Here is a 19051-nt window from a genome sequence, read left to right as displayed (position 1 = left end):
TTTCCTCTCTCACTGCCTAAAATAATTCTACCAGTATTTCTCTCACATTATCATCAATGATTCAACTAAAAACTCTTTCTTAGTTTGCATGTTCTAGACTCTGTAAATCTGTGTGGCAGGCAGAATAGGTATCTCTGAGAACAATCTAGATTGTGATGACTGTCATCAGTGGTGAAGAAACGAAAAACATATTTCAGCCTTGAATGGAATGGTGAATAATTAAGAACAATTTTTATGCCCATCAGTTTCAGAAGTGTAAAATAAATTATGCTACATTCATTATGTGGATTAGCATAGTACTACTAAAACGAAAGAGGTTGACATATACATACAGATATGGAGGAGTCCCCCAGGTTAAATAACAAAAGCAAGGTCAAAGTAATACATGCAGAATGGTGTAGTTTATATGGGGCTTCCCTGGTAGATTAGACAGTAAAGAATCTGCCTGCAGTTCAGGAGATCTGGGTTCGATTCCTGGCTCAGGAAGATATCCTGGAGAAGGGAATGGCAACCCACTGCAGTATTCTTGCCTGGAGAATTCCATGGACAGAGGAACCTCCAGGCTACTATCTATGGGGTCACAAAGAGTCGGACACAGCTGAGTTTATATGTTTAAATGGAGCAATTCACACCATAGGGATGTGTGTGTGCAAAGACATAAGTGTGTATGTCATATGTAACATAGCCACTCCAGTACTATTGCCTAGAAAATCCCATGGATGGAGGAGCCTGGTAGGCTGCAGTCCGTGGGGTCGCTAAGGGTCGGACACGACTGAGCGACTTCACTTTCACTTTTCACTTTCCACTTTCACACATTGGAGAAGGAAATGGCAACCCACTCCAGTGTTCTTGCCTGGAGAATCCCAGGGACAGGGGAGCCTGGTGGGCTTCCGTCTATGGGGTCACACAGAGTCGGACACGACTGAAGTGACTTAGCAGCAGTAGCAGCATGTGTAACATGCATACAAAGCACATAGGAAAGGTCTAGAGCAGTGCTGTTGCAGAGAACTTTCTTCAGTGATGTCACTCGTGTGTGTGTGTGCATGTCTGGTACAGCCGGCTCTGGCCCTGTATGGCTCCTGAGCACTTGAAGTGGAGCTAGTGTGACCAGGAACCGAATTTTAAATTTAACTTAATTTTAATCAATTTAATTTTAAATAGCCACATATGCCGAGTAGCCACCATATAAGGCAGTGTGTCCTTGACTGCTAATAGGATTGTATCTGGTGAAATTGTGTGCCTGTCAACAGACTTTTACTTTATATGTATCACTTTACAATAAGGATGTACTTATATAATACTTATATAATTTTTAAATCCAATTTTTAAAAAATTTTAAAGAAAAAGGGGTCAGCATGTTATTTATAGTGAGAAAAATGCTTGGCATGGTGTCGGCTCAGATGTAAACCCTCACTCACTATTCTTAACCCCTTGAGCCTTTGCTTCTTCACATTTCAAAGGAGAGAATAATGGCACCCGATGCGAATGTTGATTGAAAAGTGATATACATTCAACTACTGCCAAGTTTAATAAACAATAAGTAGCAAGGGAACCCAGTGGATTTCCTATTGTTGACTTAACAAGTTAGATTAGTAGTCTGAGCACAGTGACTGCCTGTATTAAAATCAGATTGTGAAGTGCTGACTTTTAAAAAATTAGGGAATTTTGAGTCACTTCTGAAAATACTCAGTCACAAGATGGGGATAGGGGAGTATAAGCACAGTCACTATTAATCATAGAGAAAATTTGAGATGAGTTTCTGTGACCACTGAGACTGGATTGGCCTCCTGCACGAACCACTGTCCCCGGGCAGCCTCCCCTGCCGCTACCCTATCCCTGGGCCTTAGCCCTGGAGACTCTCTTTGGTGGACACTTGCTTAATAGAAGTTTCCCATTCTTTAGACTGTAGAGATACAATTTATGAATAGCACTGAAAAATATTCTTAATCCTCTTCTTGAGCCGGGGTCACTGGTGCCAAACTAGAAGAGGGAACTGACAGAGAACTTCATAAAGATCAAGATAGTATGGTACAGTTCCGGAGAAGGGACATCATTTTGCATTTACAGATGATTTTTCAATAGGGTGAATTTTAATTGGTAATGGAGAGTTTTAAAAGATTTTGATTCTATAAATGTTGTATGAAAAAAATGTTTTTGAAGTAAAGCAAATAATCATCTGTATTAACTGTTTGGGGGAATTATATTCTCTAGGATTTCGAGCAGTCAAATTTACTTTGCACACCAGAGATCTGCTAAGCACAGTGTTATATATTCTCAACTCCTGCAGTTTATCTATTGAACATGTCCAAAGCTTGAATACTAATGTGCATTCCCAGCCTCTCAAAGAGGCCAAAAGGACATCTGACAGGCCCATCAAATGGGACAAGTCTTACTACTCCTTTACTGGATTCAAGGACCCTGATGAAGACCTCGAGCAAGTCTGGAGAATGGAAACAACCCTAACGTATGTAAGAGTTTTTACTTACCTGTTGTTTATGTTTAAAATTATAGTCTAAGATCCTGGTGATCCAGTGGTTAAGGCTCTGAGCTTTCACTGCAGGGGGCACAGATTCAATCCCTGGTTGGGGAAGTAAGATCCTGCATGCTATGTGGTGCGTCCAAAAGAAAAAAGTTTTAATTGAAAAAATTTTTTTAATTTTCCAGGAAAAGTAATGCAATCAATATAGTTAACCCAGTAACCATTACAAAAGAGATCTCATACTTCCTACTCAAAGTGGCCAGAATACTTCTAATGGTATTTGATTTTTTTTTTTCTTTTTGCCTTTGATGCCAAACACAGAATTGTTTTGTTTTGAGGATGAGCTAGAAGAGAGTTTCCCAGCCTTACATGCACTGGATTCCAGCCCAGGAGGCTTCTGCTTACACCCTTAAGAGGGTATTGCTCTGCTTACACCCTTAAGAGGGTGTTGCTCTGCTTACACCCTTAAGAGGGTGTTGCTCTGCTTACACCCTTAAGGGGGTGTTGCTCTGCTTACACCCTTAAGGGGGTGTTGCTCTGCTTACACCCTTAAGAGGGTATTGCTCTGCTTACACCCTTAAGAGGTGTTCCTCACAGTGTGTCCAGATGAACCAAAGTTTGAGAATGTGTTACCTATACCTTTCAGTATAGAAAAAAGTGGGATTGGATAAGTCAGGGCAAAAGAGCAAGAATAAGATTTGTTGCACCGTTAAGTCAAGAGGCTTAAGAATAACCTATTAAATTCAGAGAAGCAATTAGCCTGTGGTTCAGTTGAGTGTTTCATGGGGTGCAGTTTTGGTCTGGTGCCAAATGTGTAACCATTGTGAAAAGACTGTTCCAGGGACCCTGAACTCAGAATTAGTCAGCTGGCAAACTAATGAATAAAGATTGGAACTGGGAAAAGCCAGTTCCCCAAGATAACTGCTATTTCACTGGTTCCTTGTCCAAGCCAAGTATAATTTCCTTACTTGTATGTAGTTCATCCAGTGAAATTCTTGAGTCTTTAATAAAAGACTCTCTTACATTATATTATATTATACTATTAATAGATAATGAGTCTTTAAGAGTAGGGACTATGTTTTAATCATCTCTCTCTCTAATACTAATCTGCTTCACAGATTCATAAAACCTATCCATCATTTTTATTAACACTGAATTAAAGAACCGTTAAATAAGTGTGACTGTGAAGTGCTGTAGGCGCAGTGTGGAGAACTCAGTGTTTAATATGGAAATGTAAAGTAGCTTAATACAGATGATAGCAGTGGAAGTGACTCAGCAATGAATGTAAAGGGCCTGTTTTTTTTGGAGGGGGCGGGTTTTTGGAACAGTGCCTCTGTTAATTTCACTAGTGTTGACTGAATAAAAGTGTCTGCTGTTTTGGTAGGAGATACATTGTCTTAAGGAAAATTCCTGAGTGTAGATGAGCTGTGTTACTATGAATTTTTGATTTTCTCCATAGGTATACTTTTTTTTTTTAATTGATGCTACTATGGATTCTTTACCGTCTGCGCCACCAGGAAAGCCCAATAATTACCAGCACTAGCTCAGATCATGTCATTTTGACTTGTCTCCTCTCCAAGAAGATAACATAAATTGAGTCAACCATTGTTTTAGAAATTGAAGTCGGTGGAAATTTAACATTCTAATTTATTGACAAAATGCAGTGTCCACTGCTATGTATCTTGTCAGACAATGAAGTAAACCCCATTATTAGCAATATAGCTTTTCTTAGTTTTGGCAAATGAAATTAATGATCCAGCGTTACATGTTTTAGCCTTGTTTATAACAGATCTTGCAGTCCCCTTAAACTGATTTAATAGAGAATGACGACTCCATGTATGTGTGTGGCTGAGTCCCTTCATGGTTCACCTGAAACTATCACATAGACAGATCTAATATCTACACAGACAGATAAATGCCAACGTAGAACCTTCGTTTTTGTCTCAGGGTTTAGAAGCAAAACAGAAAAATTGTTAAACTAGGCCACTTAAATTTTATACATTAAATGTAAGAATTCAAAAAATCAGGTTATGAATATATAATAATCATAAGATTCTATTTCAGTCCACATTTTAAGACATTTGGTCCCGAAAGGAAACATGGTATTTGCTTGATAATTCATTTGTCTACAAATGATCCTTTTTCTTACCTAATTTAAAGTAAATTAATACGTATTACTTAATAAATGAGGAAAAATGGGAAAATTGTAATAATAATCATGACATAAAGTAGGATATTTTTACTTTTCTTATTTCTCACACACCATGCAGAAATGACAAAGCCTTTACCGATATTCTTAAAAGGGGAGTAGGAAGAATTATTAACAACTGCGCACAATTAGTGAATCAAAAAAATGTGGAATGTAGGGACTCCCCTGGCGGTCCAGTGATGAGGACTGTGCACTTCCATTGCAGAGGGCCCGAGTTCACCTCTCTCCAGAAACTAAGATCCCTACAGCAGCCAAAAAAACCATAGGATACCTTTACTTAAGAGTGCAAGGTCCCGGTTTCTTATCCCAACGTGCGAGACATTTGATGATCTCCCTATCTCTGTCACACACACGCGCACACACACACATCCCTCTCCAGTCTCATCTCATGCCCCACCCCACCCCAGGGCATTGTGTGATCTGGTTCATCTCATAGTTCCCTGTGTACTAGCCTGGTGGGCATGCCCTTCCCTCTCACTAACCTGCCTGGGAAAACCTGATCCATCTCTCAGGTTCCAGGTCACTTACACGTGCTCCGTAGAACCTTCCAGGCAGAAGTAATTCATTCTTGCTTTGTTCTCATAGAAGCTCATATGTTCTATTCCAGTTGCTTATCTCTCTCCTCCTTGCTAGATGTGTCTTCCTTATACTGTTAGGCCTTCAGGATACATATTTGACTGGTTCTGAGAGTTTCACCTTGACTTTCTTTTTTTGGCCACACCACATGTCTTTCAGGATCTTAGTTCCCCGACTAGGGATCGAACCCGTGCCCTGTGTGGAGTCCTAACCACTGGACCACCAGGGAATTCCCTCAACTTGATTAGTTTTTAAATATTGTAGATCACAACATCTAAAACCTTTCAAGTGACTTTTAAAAGGAACCCTAAGAAGGTTTGGAGAAGGCAGTGGCACCCCACTCCAGTACTCTTGCCTGGAAAATCCCATGGATGGAGGAGCCTGGTGGGCTGCAGTCCATGGGGTCGCTAGGAGTCGGACACGACTGAGTGACTTCACTTTCACTTTTCCCTTTCATGCATTGGAGAAGGAAATGGCAACCCACTCCAGTGTTCTTGCCTGGATGGTGGGCTGCTGTCTATTGGGTCGCACAGAGTCGGACACAACTGAAGTGACTTAGCAGCAGCAGCAAGAAGGTTTACTTGACAGGCATTTTTGAGATGAACAAATGAGCCTTTCTGCACCATTATCATAATAACTGACTGTCACTGACAGGTGTCCAATGGGGTGTCAGATGTCCTGAGGGGGGCACTTTAGACCATCTTCACCCAGCCTCCCTGGAGCGTTCTCTTTCTCAGCTGTACCCAGGGCCCACTCCACCTCCACCCAAAATGTTCCTCTGGTCCTGGAGTCTGCTTGCTATTCTACCACGGCCACTCCTGCATGCCCAGGCACGACCCAAGCCTTGTTTGTGCAGACTTCCCTCGGGAAAGAGAGACCCTGCGCCAGAGCCAGCATGCCTGTGCCATGACCATTATAACACTGAGGGAGAGACAGCCTCAGAGCAGGGAGTGGGTGGAGCGTGCTGTTCTGTACAAGGCCACCTCAGCTGCCTTCAGCTCTGTTCTGAAAGCTGTCCCCTTCTAATCCCAAGGCAGACTTTGATGTTCATTTTAAGACTTCACTGAGGTAAATGTTCTCAGAAATGCAGATTTAAGGGAACATCTTTCTGCTGAGCCCATGATGTAGTTATAGGAGAAAGATAAAAGTGGGGAGAGGTGAGACTAGAGCGGGCCACTTAGTTGGGTGGAAAGAAACTAAGGGGCAAACAGACCCACTTGGGAGGAGGGGGTGGGCACTGACTGGTAAGGTCTGAGCAGGGGGAGTCTTTGGACAGAGAGGTGTGGGTGTGGGCAGGGTTTGCAGTGAGCACAGAGAACTCAGGGTGCTAATAGACAAGATGAAGACCAAGGAAGAAACTGGATCTACCCAGTTAGAATCCATAGAGTTACCTTCGCAAGTTCTTCACCAGGAAACAGTGCCTTTTAAATGACACCAGTACCATTTGATACATCTTCTGAGTTGACTTTTTCACCGTCTGGCTGCATGACCACATCACTTGCTCTAGTCGGAGAAGGGGTAGCCCTGCCCTTGTGTGGAGATTACTGATGTAAGTGAAGGCCTAGGAGAGCCTTCTGAAAAGTGCAATAAACATAATGGAGGTTTAATTTTTTTAAACTTATTTATTTTTTAATGCTTTTTAAAAAATTATTATTCTTTATTTTTTGGCTATACTGCAGGTCATGCAGTGTCTTAATCCCCAAACCCAGGATCAAACCCATGCCCCCTGCAACAGAGTCCTAACCACTGGATCACCAGGGAATTCCTAAATATTCAGCCTTTTAGGGGAAAGGGGGCTGGGACATGCAGGATCTTGGTTCCCCAGCAGGGGATCAAACCTGCACCCCCTGCTTTGGAAGCGTGGAATCTTAACCCCTGGACCACCAGAGAAGTCCTTGAAGCATCTTTGATTTTTTAAAAATCATCCCATGTCTGGAAATCTAGTAACAAGCTTGGTGTAATAAAAGTTTAATTTTTTTGATAGGCTAAGGAAGTTGTCATAACTAAAATATGATTAACAGGTGCTGGCGGTTCTCCAAGAAGCCTGTTTTAGAAGTAGGAGTTTACTCTAAAAGTAGACTTGGCAGGAGTACTTGTAACTTGGTAAAGGTTTGATGGGAAACTCGCTGTAACCTTGGGACTGCTTTAAGGTAAAGAACATGTCTTTCAATAGTAGAAATGTTTGCATTATAGTTAGTATTGCAAAGTGTACATCTCTGTTTTTTTTTCTTTCTAGATCCTGGTTAGATAACAATGGGAAAAGTGCTGTTAAAAAGCTGAAGAATAGTTTACCACTTAGAAAAGAACTAGATCGTTTAAAAGATGAACTGTCTCATCAATTGCAGCTGTCAGATATCAGGTAATGAAGAGAAAACCTGATTTAAAGATTAAACTGAACATGTGTTAACTATTGGTAAAGGTTTCTAACAGTTAAATATTTGCATCTTTAATTATTCTGTTCACTAAATATTCAGTTATCTTTTTATGAAACTAATCAACTGTTTATCCAAGAAAGCCATTATGAATTTCTTATTTAAAAAGGTGAAGTAAGGCTTAGATACTGACATTTTTAGCATAATAATTTTTTTAGCATAACAACATAATGGGATTATAAGAAAAATATACTTTTCCATATGCATATAATGTATAGATAATCAGTATTTCTCCATCATATACGTTTGGTATTTGAGTTTAAAAAGAGAAAAGGAGGACTTCCTTGATGGCTCAGCAGGTAAGGAATCCACCTGCAAGGCAGGAGACACAGGAAATGCAGGTTTGATCCCTGGGGAGGGGAGATTCCCTGGAGAAGGAAATGGCAACCCACTTCAGTACTTTTGCCTGGAGAATTCCATGGACAGAGGGGCCTGGCGGGCTGCAGTCTATAGGGTCGCAAAGAGTTGGACACATCTGACTGAACAACTGAAAAAAAAAGAGAAAGGGAAAGAAAAAAAAGTTGTATTCTTTGGTTCTATGTTATGTAGCATGACTTTTTAAAAAATTTTTAATTGAGATATAGTTGATATATAGCGTTATGTTAGTTCCAAGTGTTTTACATAATAATTCATTAGTTGTATTCATTATAAAATGATCACCACAATAAGTCTAGTTGACATCTGTCATCATACATAGCTAGGAAAATTTTTTTCTTGTGATGAGAACTTTTAAGATCTACTCTTTAAGCAATTTTCAAAATGCATTACAGTATTTTTATTAACTATAATCACCCTATGACTTTTTAAAAAGTTTTCATAAACTTAGAAATCATTTGCTGAAGTTTATTATAAAATAGATTTAACAGCTACAGCCCTAAGGAGTGGGTGGTGTGATTTATTCATGGGACTCCCTGAGTTATTGTCATCTGGCCTGGTGCTTAAACTTCTATGACCGTTTTGCTGCAGAGGACTGTTTTCTTATATTGAACCAAATGATTATTTGGATACGGTAACATCACCTTGATCCTATGCTTGCAGAATCACATTGTACTTATATGTTCTTCTATATTTAAATTATAATTGTTGAGGATAATTCACATTTATAAGGAAAGTGTTTACACTTGGAGCTTTCACAGGAGTCAGGCAGGTGGGGATGACTGTGCGCCTCCCTCTGGGGGGACATGGGTGATAACAGGCCTGTGTGCTCTGTTGGACCAGGTGGCAGAGGAGCTGGGGCATCGCCCACCGCTGCAGCCAGCTACACAGTTTAGGCCGCTTAGCCCAGCAGAACTTGGAAACCCTTAAAAATGCAAAAGGTAAACAATTTCCATTCACTTCTGAAATCCATATCCCTTAACAGCTATACAAATCTGTAAATTCTAGAGGAAAACTGTTGAAAGTCTTTGTAGATGTGACTTGATCTCAGCTGAATTGTTAAGTCTGTTCCTTTGAATGAAACAGTAACTTCTACCAAGTTTACTCCTGAATTGATACATGAAATGTAAGTAATTATTTGCACAGTGCTAAAAAAATGAAGCCTCTCTGGACAGTGACCAAAGGGTTTGTGTTTTATCATCAGGATGTACAATAATATTTACAGACCGGTCCGGGATGAGTGCAGTGGGCCATGTGATGCTAGGAACAATGGATGTCCATCACCACTGGACAAAAGTAAGAAAAAGCTTAAAAGCAAAACAAACAACAAAAAAAAGTGTTGTCTTCAACATACTTTTGTTTCAGAAAACTGCTAATATGTCAACAAACTAAAAAAACTTTGAATCATAGTTTCAGCTGTTTGCAGAGCAGATGCTTTATATTTAGTAGTTTAAATTCTTAAGATGACTGATTTTTAAGTCCATTTTTATTTGGAAAATTTTACAGTCTTTTCTAAAGCACAGCCTAAAGGCCTGCATTCTATTGGGTTTTTTGGTTTTCTTTTTAATAGATTTACTGTGTATAATTGACACAATAGACTGTGCATATTTGGTGGGTATAATTTGATGATGTGACATATGTAAATACCTGTGAAACCATTACCATAATCAAGAGAGTGAACACATCCATTACCCATAAAATTATGTGCATGTTCCTGTGTAAACCCTCTCCTCCATCCCACCACCCCCTCTCAAAGCAGCCACTGGTTTGCTTTCTGTCACTATAAATGAATTTATAGTTCTAGACTTGTATCTGAGTAGAATCACAGAGTATGTTGGGGAGGATCTGATTTCTTTCAGTCGGCATAATTATTTTGAGATTCATTCATGCTATTGCATGTATCAAGAATTAATTTTTTTATTTCCCCAAAGTATTCTGTCCTGTGGATATATACCAGTTTGTTTTTCCATTCACTTATTGATGGATATTGAGTTATGTCAGCTTTTGGCCACTTAAAAATAAAGCTCCTATAAACATTTATCTACAAAGTTTAAATGAACATATATTTCCTTTTCTATTGGATAAATACCTAAAAGTGGAATGGCCAGATGTGTTAGGGTATTTTAACTTTTCAGGAAGCTGCCAATACTTCCTCTGGTGATCTTTTTATTTATTTATTTTAATCTCAGTGCGTGGCACGTAGGATCTTACTTCTCTGACCAGGGATCAAAAGGAGTCCCAGTCCCTGGACCACCAGGGAAGTCCCTACTATGGTCATCTTTTTATTTTTAGCCATTCTAAGAGGTGTGTGGTCTTATTTCATTGTGGGTTTTTACATTTCTCTCATGATGAATGGCAGTGAGCATCTTCTCATGTACATATTTGCCATCCATATGTCTTGTGTGAAATATAGGTTCATATCAAATATCTGACAGAAGATATTTGCAAACCACCTATCTGACAAAGTCTAATCCTAACCCTTTGTATCTAAATATATAAAGAACTCTCAAAACTCAATAGATAAAAAAATAATAATAATTCAGTTAGAAATGGGCCAAAGACATGAATACACATGTCACAGAAGAGGACGTACAGGTGAAAAATAAGCTTATAAAAAACCATAGAGAAATGCAAATTAAAACTACAGTGAGATACCACTGCACACCTGTCAGAATGGCTAAAATGAAAAATAATGACCACCACGTGCTGGCAAGGATGCAGAGAAACTGGATCCCTCACCCATTCCTGTTGAGAATGTGAAATGGCACGGGCACTCTGGAAACGAGTCTGGCAGTTTCTTACAATACTAATAAAAACATGCTTACCATGTGGTTTGGCAGCTGCCCTCTTCATCATAGGCATTTATACCAGAGAAATGAAAAAGTGTGCTCACACAGAAACTGTACATAAATGTTTGTGATAGCAAACACAAACTGCAGCACATCCATGCAACAGAACGTCATTCAGCAATAAGGAATGAACTGCTGATACAGTCAAGATCCTGGGTGGATCTCAGGGGCATTGTGCGATATGAAAAAAGCCAGTCTCACAAGATTACCTGCTGTATGATGCCACTTATATTACATTCTTCAAACAATAAAATTAAAGAACAGATCAGTGGTTGCCAGGACTCAGGAGTGGGGGGAGCAAAGGTGTTGGTGGCTATGGAAGTCCGGATCCTCGTGATGCTTCCAAGTTTGCACATGCTTTTTTCTTCTCCTGAAACTTTCCCACATGCAACTGACCTTCTCTGCTCTTTTTTTTTTTTAGTTGAAATACAGTTGATTTACAACACTGTGTTCATTTCTGACATACAGGAAAGTGATTCAGTTATATATACATATATGTATTCTTTTTCATATTCTTTCTCACTATGGTTTATTACAGGATACTGAATATAGTTCCCTGTGCTAAACAATAGGTCCTTGTTGGTATTTTATATAACAGTTTATCGTACTAACGCCAAACTGCTAATTATCCTCCCCCACCTCCTTTTCCTTAAGCAAACGCTTAAGTTTGTCTTCTGTATCTGAGAGTCTGTTTCTGCTGCCTAAATAAGTTTATTTCCATCATATTATTGACCCCGTATATAAGGGACACCATATGGTATTTGTGGTATTTATCTTTGTCTTCCTTCACTTAGTGTAATCATCTCGAGCTCCATCCTTGTTGCTGCAAACGGCATCATCTCATTCTTTACTGCGGCCAAGTAATACCCCAGTGTGTCTATATATATACCACATCTTCTTTATCCATTCATCTGTCAGTAGACATTTAGGTTGTTTCTGTATCTTGGCTGTCGTAAATAGTGCTGCTATGAACACTGGGGTACATGTATCTTTTTTATAGTTTTTGAAGGAATTTCCATGATGTTTTCCATAGTGGCTGCACCAAGTTACATTCCCACCAGCAGTGTAGGAGGGTTCCCTTTTCTGCACACCCTCTCCAGCACTTGTTGTTTGTAGACTTTCTGATGGTGGCCATTCTGACCGGTGTAAGGTGATACCTCATTGTAATAGTTAAGATTTATTTTCATTTCTCCAATAATTAGCAATGCATCTGACCTTCTCTGAATCCTCTTTATCTTTTATTGGTCACATCAGACGTCCTTAGGAACCTTTGCTTGACTTTCCAGTCCCTTCACCCTGATGTGGCATTTGTTACGCTGAATTCTGATTCCTGTTTTGTTTCCCTGCACCCTGACCATGAGCCACTGACAAACAGGGGCACCAACTCTTAATCTCTACACTCCAAGGGCCCATTTTAGTGCTTTAATTCACTTACAGATGCTTCATAAGTGAATTTAGTTGAACTAAAGTAAATTCTGAAGAAATAGACTTGGAGTTGAAATACGTCGACTTTATTTCTTTATACCTTCATTATACCATTTTATTTGTGTAAACTAAGATTTCTACCTGAATATTTACATATTAGTACTTAGGACTTATTTTTATGTGAAACATACTTCTTTTCTTTTGCAATCCCTTCAGTTCCTATCTAAAAGCCCCTAAGATTTACAGTGGTTTGTTTTGAATATTAATATTTCCAGCATTCCATAGTCTTTTTCTTATCACTTACTTGAACTTTCCCTATAGGAAAAAAATTTTCTTGTTAGAATTTTTCATACCATTGATTGGAGCCCTAAATTTGGACTCTTAAAGTAACAAAACTAAATATTCCTTCCTTTTCCTTTTTTAAATACTGTAGCTTTTTGAAAGATTACCGAGTTATTTTGACCTGCAGAGGAGGCTGACACATTTGGAGGACCAAATAAGCTATCTTCTCGGTGGCATCCAGGTTGTTTATATTGAAGAGTTACAGCCAGTGTTGACACTTGAAGAATATTACTCTCTTCTTGATGTGTTCTATAATAGACTCTTGAAAAGTCGAATACCTTTTCACCCTCGAAGTCTGCGTGGTTTACAAATGATCCTTAACAGGTTAGTATCTAAAACAATTACTTCCATTCATTTACTCACACCAGTTGTATATGTATTGCATGAAATTGTTTTGTATTTCCGTGTATGATTCTTAGGAGTTAAAGGAATGTTACTACCTCCATTGGCAACACTTTTTACACATGAGAAAAGTCAACATGAGAGGATTAGAAAGATTGAGTTTCTTGAACACTCTGTACATTGCCACTTACAGGGCAGATCAGTCCTTTGGAAAACTCTATAGGATTAAACTAATGTGAAATCAACAGTGTGCATTTCAGGCACTGTGTTTGGAACTTAAATGCATTATCTCTCTTTAGCTCTCTGAACCTCACCATGGAGTGGGTTTCTGCCCCCATCTTACAGATGAGGAAGATCACAGGAAGGATAAGGTCATCCTGATAAAATGTGTCTCTCTGGGGACAGCAAAACTTCAAGTCAGTTTTGCTCTACCTTTAAGGTGGATTTTCTTAATGAATTCCTTTCCCATTAATCAAACTAATAAAACCATTCCTTCAGGAATGGAACAGTGGTTGGAGAGATGGCTGATTTTTCCTTTTATGTATACTTTATTACAGTGACAGATATGCCCCAAGCTTGCATGAACTCGGGCATTTTAACATCCCAGTCCTTTGTGATCCAGCAAACCTCCAGTGGTTTATTCTCACCAAAGCCCAACAGGCCAGAGAGAACATGAAGAGAAAAGAAGAGTGAGTACTCTTAGCCCTCTTCTGGGCTTCCTATTCTAATCTAGTCTAATATTTAAAATATTCAGGTATTCAGGAAGGTGGGGTGGAGGGATCAGTTAGGAGGCTGGAGCTAACATAGCCATTCATATACATATAAAAGAGATCATTAACACACACCTACCGCACAGCACTGGGAACTCTACTCAACACGCAGTAATAACGTGTATGGGAAAAGAACCAAAAAAGAATAAGATGTATGTGTATGTAAAACTGAATCAACTTGTGTGCCATAAAAGAAACACATTGTAAATAAACTATACTCCAGTAGAAAATATGAACTCCATGATAAGAAAAAATACAAATGCCTATCCTCGACCCCTCTATCCTGATGGGCTCTGCTGGTGTCACATCTGAGGGGCCTGAGCAGGCGTAGGGCCCAAGGGTGGGCTGTCTCCTGGCTGAGGGAGGTGGGAGGATGGGTATGCAAATAGCCCTTCCCTGGATCTGGAGGGCCTCGTCCTCTGTTCATGGGACCTCAGTCTTCAGATCCAGGCTGGCCCTCCTCCACCCACACTAAGCCTACTGTTGCCCACAAATGCTGGACGACTCTGTGCTAGAAGAGCCTTGCAAAGTCACCCTGTCTCCATGTTGCCTGGTGGTGGGATTTCCACTTCCAAGCTCCTTTCTTAGAGTCGCTCCACCTACACATGACAGCAGCCTCAGCATCAGCGATTTACTGGGGTTAAGATTTGTTCGGAGAGTGATAGGTAAGGGAAAAAAAGTAATGGGACACAAGCCCTTCCATGTTGGTTCAGGCACTTTCCACTCCAATTTAGAACCTAGAAACACAACTTCTAGGGCTCTGGTTGCCCAAGAAAGCAGAATTTGGCATGAAAAAATGCTGCTGCCTTGTGTGGCCACTTTTCATAACAACAGCTTCCAACCAGTGCTGATGGACACTTAATATTCACAAGGCCTGCAGGACTGTAAATGACACCTGCCTTCAAGAAATGTCCTGCAGTAGGTAGTTGAAAGAGATGTCAAAACAGGTCAGACTTTCAGGAAGCCAGTCTCAAACTGTTTAAGAAAAAAGTACATGAAAAGATGCTGAACATCGCGAAATACTAGAGAAAAGCAAATCAAAACTACAAGGTATCTCCTTGCACCTGTCAGAATGGCCATCATCAAAAAAATCTACAAACCATAAATGCTGGAGAGAATGTGGAGTAAAAGGAAACCTCCTCTACCATTGGTGGGAATGGAAATTGGTAACAGCCACTGTGGAGAACAGTATGGCGGTGGTTTTTTAAAACGTAAAACTAGAGCTAGCATATGATGCAGCAATGCCACTCCTGGAATCACCCAGAAGAAACCTATGTATCCAGAGAAAACCATCCTTTGAAAAGGAATGAATGCACCCCAGTGTTCATTGCAGCACTGTTTACAATAGCCAAAACATGGAAGCCACCAAAATGTCCCATCGAAAGAGAAATGGATAAAGAAGATGCAGTACATGTAGCAATGGAATATTACTCAGGCATAAAAGACAGTGAAGTAATGCCACCTGCAGCAACATGGATGACCTGGAGATGATCAGAGAAAGTGAAGGAAGTCAGAGAGACCAAGACAAGTATCATAGGCTGTCATAGGTAGAATCTAAAAATTGACACAAATAAACTAATTTACAAAACAGACTCATAGACCTAGAATATGCAGTTATGGTAAAAGGGGAAAGGTAAGGGAGAGGATAAATTAGGTGGTTAGGGTTAAGATATACACACTAATTTATATAATCAACAAGGACCTAATGTAGAGCAGAATACTCAACACTCTTTGTCATAAGCTATATGGGGAAATAATCCAAAAAAGAGTAGATACAAGTGTATGTACAACTCAGTTTAGTTGCCCTGTAGCTACTGCAAACACAGCGTTGTAAATCAAGTATACTCCAAAGGTATTTTTTTAAGAAATGGGAATTCCGTGGTGGTCCACTGGCTGAGAACTGTGTGTCCTTAATGCAGGGGGCCTAGGATCAATCCCTGGTTGGGGAACAAGATCCCACATGCCGCAGCTGAGACCCAGTGCAGTCAAATAAGTAAATACTAAAAAAAAAACAAAAATGGGAGGACCATTTTCAGCGTTGAGGGTAGAAACTAACAGCCCAATATACAAAAAATGGGTTTTCCATTTTACGTTTTATTTGGTTATAGCTTGTAGCAATCGTGTGTTTTGTTTTTGACGTAACAGGTTGAAGGTCATTGAAAATGAATTGATGCAGGCTTCCACAAAGAAATTCTCTCTGGAAAAGTTTTACAAGGAGCCCAGTGTTTCTAGTATACAAATGGTGGATTGCTGTAAGAGACTTCTAGAACAATCGCTGCCTTACCTACAAGGGATGCACCTCTGCGTTTCACATTTCTACTCTGTCATGCAGGATGGAGACCTTTGTATTCCTTGGAATTGGAAGAATGGAGAAGCCATTAAATAACACAGAAATCTGTATTATTTTTTAAAGAGATAAGAAACTGTTATTTAAAATCCACAACTTGATGTAACAGTATTATTTACATGTTACAGGAACAGAGTTTCTAATTGCTGCTTTGGAAATAGACTTTTTAAATTAATTTCTATTAGGAAACTTGTTTTTAAAAGGTTTTACCTGCTAGTAGTTTCTTATCGCCCCCCAGCAGATGGTGTTAATCTGATTGGCAGGACTGGCAGAAAAGATGTGAGAAAGCACGTATTTGTAGTGGTATGAAAATGGAGGCTTCTACCGGGTGAAAGATATATATATTCTTTTTTTTTTTTTTTTAATGAGTGAACACTGGTAAGTATAAACAGGTTTCATTCAGTATAGCTCTGAAGTCTTGGAACACATTTCCACACGCGGCAATTCAACATGCAACTTGATGGTTGTATCACATGGCATCAGTACGCATACCTGTACTTTGCAGCCAATTATGCACCATCTGTCCAAAACAGGTGACATGGGGAGCACAAATTCATGAACCAAATTTTGCCTGAAGACGGAGTGGATGGGGAGAAGTCACTGAATGAATATATGATATTGACGTTGTCATAAGCCATCTGCAGCAGTTTGTTAAAGCGCATCCAGTGATAGAGGATTTAAAGTTTTCAGTAGGTATATGTATATGTTTGACTGAGTCCCTTCACTGTTCACCTGAAACTATCACAGCATTGTTTGTTAATCGGCTATACCCCAATACAAAATAAAAAGTTTGTTAAAAATAAAGTTTTCCTACCCATTAAGATACTCTGTCGGTAGCCTGTAACCAAGAGACAGTGAATTTTTTTTTTGAATGATTGAATGAGGTGACTTGTTTTCATGGACAGACACTACCCAGAAAAATCCGTGTTTCTCAAAGTTCCACCAAGCAGAGTCCAGTTTAAAATGATTCAAACCACCCAGGATCTGTCACCCCTCTCAACCCTGGTCTTGCAGTGATTGGAGCACTGAGTCACCTCCTGTCCACAGTTGTGTGGACTTCGTTGAACCCATAACCCAGCCCCAAGCTCTGTAGACACAGGGCTCCTCTGCAGATATTTCCGTTAGGAGAATATTTTTTTTTTTTACCAGATCCCAAACCTTTTCAGCTTATTTCTCAAAAGGACAAGGTGAATCCAGGTCTGTAACACCATTTTTGAGGCTCTTACTGCTGAAGAAATAAAGGAAATTTTCCATAGAGTATTAGAAAGGCAAAGAGATGTTAAAATCAATTCTAGAAGCATGTTTTAAATTTGTCTAAAATTGATTTGAGCAGTTAAAGTACAAATGTGTGTTTGAATCAGTATTGATTTGTATTTAGTATAGTTTGTGCATACCACCCCTTTTAACCTGTGCCTAACAACTGTACTTATTTTTTTTCCTAATGTAAAAATGTTGCTGCCTATGAAAGTTTTCCAGAACCAAATAATGGGAGTAAAACATTCTTCAGAGGTTACACAAGAAGATTTACTGGAGGGACTTCAGTGGTGGTACAGTGATTAGGACTCAGTGCTTTCACCACTGAGGGCACAGGTTCAATTCCTGGTTGGTGAGCTAAGATCTAGCAAACTTCATGGCAAAAAAAAAAAAAAATTGGAAAAATAAGTTTGGATTATGCCATTTCTAAGATGAAGGAGTACAGAATCCTCAGTAATATGTTTTGAATTGCACTTTGTCTCAGAACTGTTACATAATAAATAATACGTTAACCAGATCATCGCTTTCTCATTATTCATTAATGGTTTACAACTATTTCAACATAAAGGAATTTACAAAAAAAATCATTGCCTGTTTATGCCTGTTAAACTTCCTCTCCCAATCTAACGAAAAAGTTCTGGAAAATTCTCTCCCACCACTGAAAGCTAGGACAGGATCAGACCCCTCTAACCTTGAATACTCAGCTCTCCATAGGGACCTGAGCTTGTCCAGGGGTGCACCCTCTGCCCAGGGTGTCCTGTCAGGGAAGTGTTCATCCAGAGGCATGACTGTCCACAGGAAAGGTCTCCTGAGGCCCTGCTTCTTCCTTTCTCTCTCCTCTAATCCTCCTCCTTCAGGCAGCCTCCCTGAGTCATGAGAGGGCTGTGGGCCTTGAGGCGTGGACAGTTGGTCAAAAGGAACCATGGCTGCCTCAGGAGCCAACTCACCTTTGGAAACTGCTAACCCATGGCCTCAGTCTCCCTATCTGTGAAAGGAGGCCCAGGGCATGTTCTTGGAGCTCCTCCTCACCCTGAGTGAGTCTGACCCTGGAAAAGAGCCCTCCCTTGGATGGTCCTTGGCCACTAGCCCAGGTGTCTCTTGCTCCTTAGTAGCTGGAAGAGGAGGAGGAAGTGGAACTGCCAGTGGCCAGACAGAACAGACCTGAGTTGACACCAGGGGACCCTCTTTGCCCCCCCTACATCCCAGCTACTGCAACCTGGTTCTACTGGTCACTCCCATCCCTTCCCTGTTACAGAGCACTTTAGGGACTTTTTTCTCTAAGCTGACATGTTTCATATGGGGAAACTATAGGGTGAAGACTTGGCACCAGGCCCTTCTGTCTGCAGCAGGCAGGAGAGGTGGGATTAGAAGCCAGGCCCAAGGGCTGTGAGGCATCCACGCAGGTGGGAGCACCTCCAGCTCTGGGAGCGTCCACCCCCAGGTCAGCACCAGGCATTGGCGGTACCCCCAAGTCCCTGTGAGCATGGACAGCCTTGGGGTCAGTCGTGTCAGTCCTGGCCACAATGGTGCACACAGGTCAGGGGGGGTCAGGGCTGATTTTACCCGGCCCTGGGCAACCATTGTGAGAACCAGGAGAGGTGGTGCCCCTCTGCTTCTCCTGAGTGACCTGGCAGTGGCCTTGGCCTTGCCC

At 40.4% G+C, this 19051-nt stretch overlaps 1 protein-coding gene across 6 annotated transcripts in view; it reads left to right on the top strand.

Annotated features, from left to right (window-relative positions):
- Nucleotides 1-18037, top strand: part of TCAIM (T cell activation inhibitor, mitochondrial) — a 37446-nt gene extending 19409 nt beyond the window's left edge. For 5 of the 6 annotated variants that reach the window (XM_055414492.2, XM_055414494.2, XM_055414491.2 and 2 more), the window contains exons 5-11: nt 2212-2464; nt 7501-7623; nt 8915-9012; nt 9276-9367; nt 12779-13011; nt 13587-13718; nt 15945-18037. In XM_055414492.2, the coding sequence (XP_055270467.1) occupies nt 2212-2464; nt 7501-7623; nt 8915-9012; nt 9276-9367; nt 12779-13011; nt 13587-13718; nt 15945-16185 (1172 nt within the window). In that variant the 3' untranslated portion in view covers nt 16186-18037. The remainder of the gene's footprint in view (nt 1-2211; nt 2465-7500; nt 7624-8914; nt 9013-9275; nt 9368-12778; nt 13012-13586; nt 13719-15944) is intronic. The other variant, XM_055414490.2, reaches the window with a different exon arrangement.
- Nucleotides 18038-19051: the final 1014 nt, after the last annotated feature.

The sequence above is a fragment of the Moschus berezovskii genome, chromosome 24 (assembly GCF_049115385.1).
Source record: "Moschus berezovskii isolate FMDL1 chromosome 24, NW_MosBer_1.0, whole genome shotgun sequence".
Taxonomy (NCBI): Eukaryota; Metazoa; Chordata; class Mammalia; order Artiodactyla; family Moschidae; genus Moschus; species Moschus berezovskii.
This window is presented reverse-complemented; position numbering and strand designations above follow the sequence as displayed.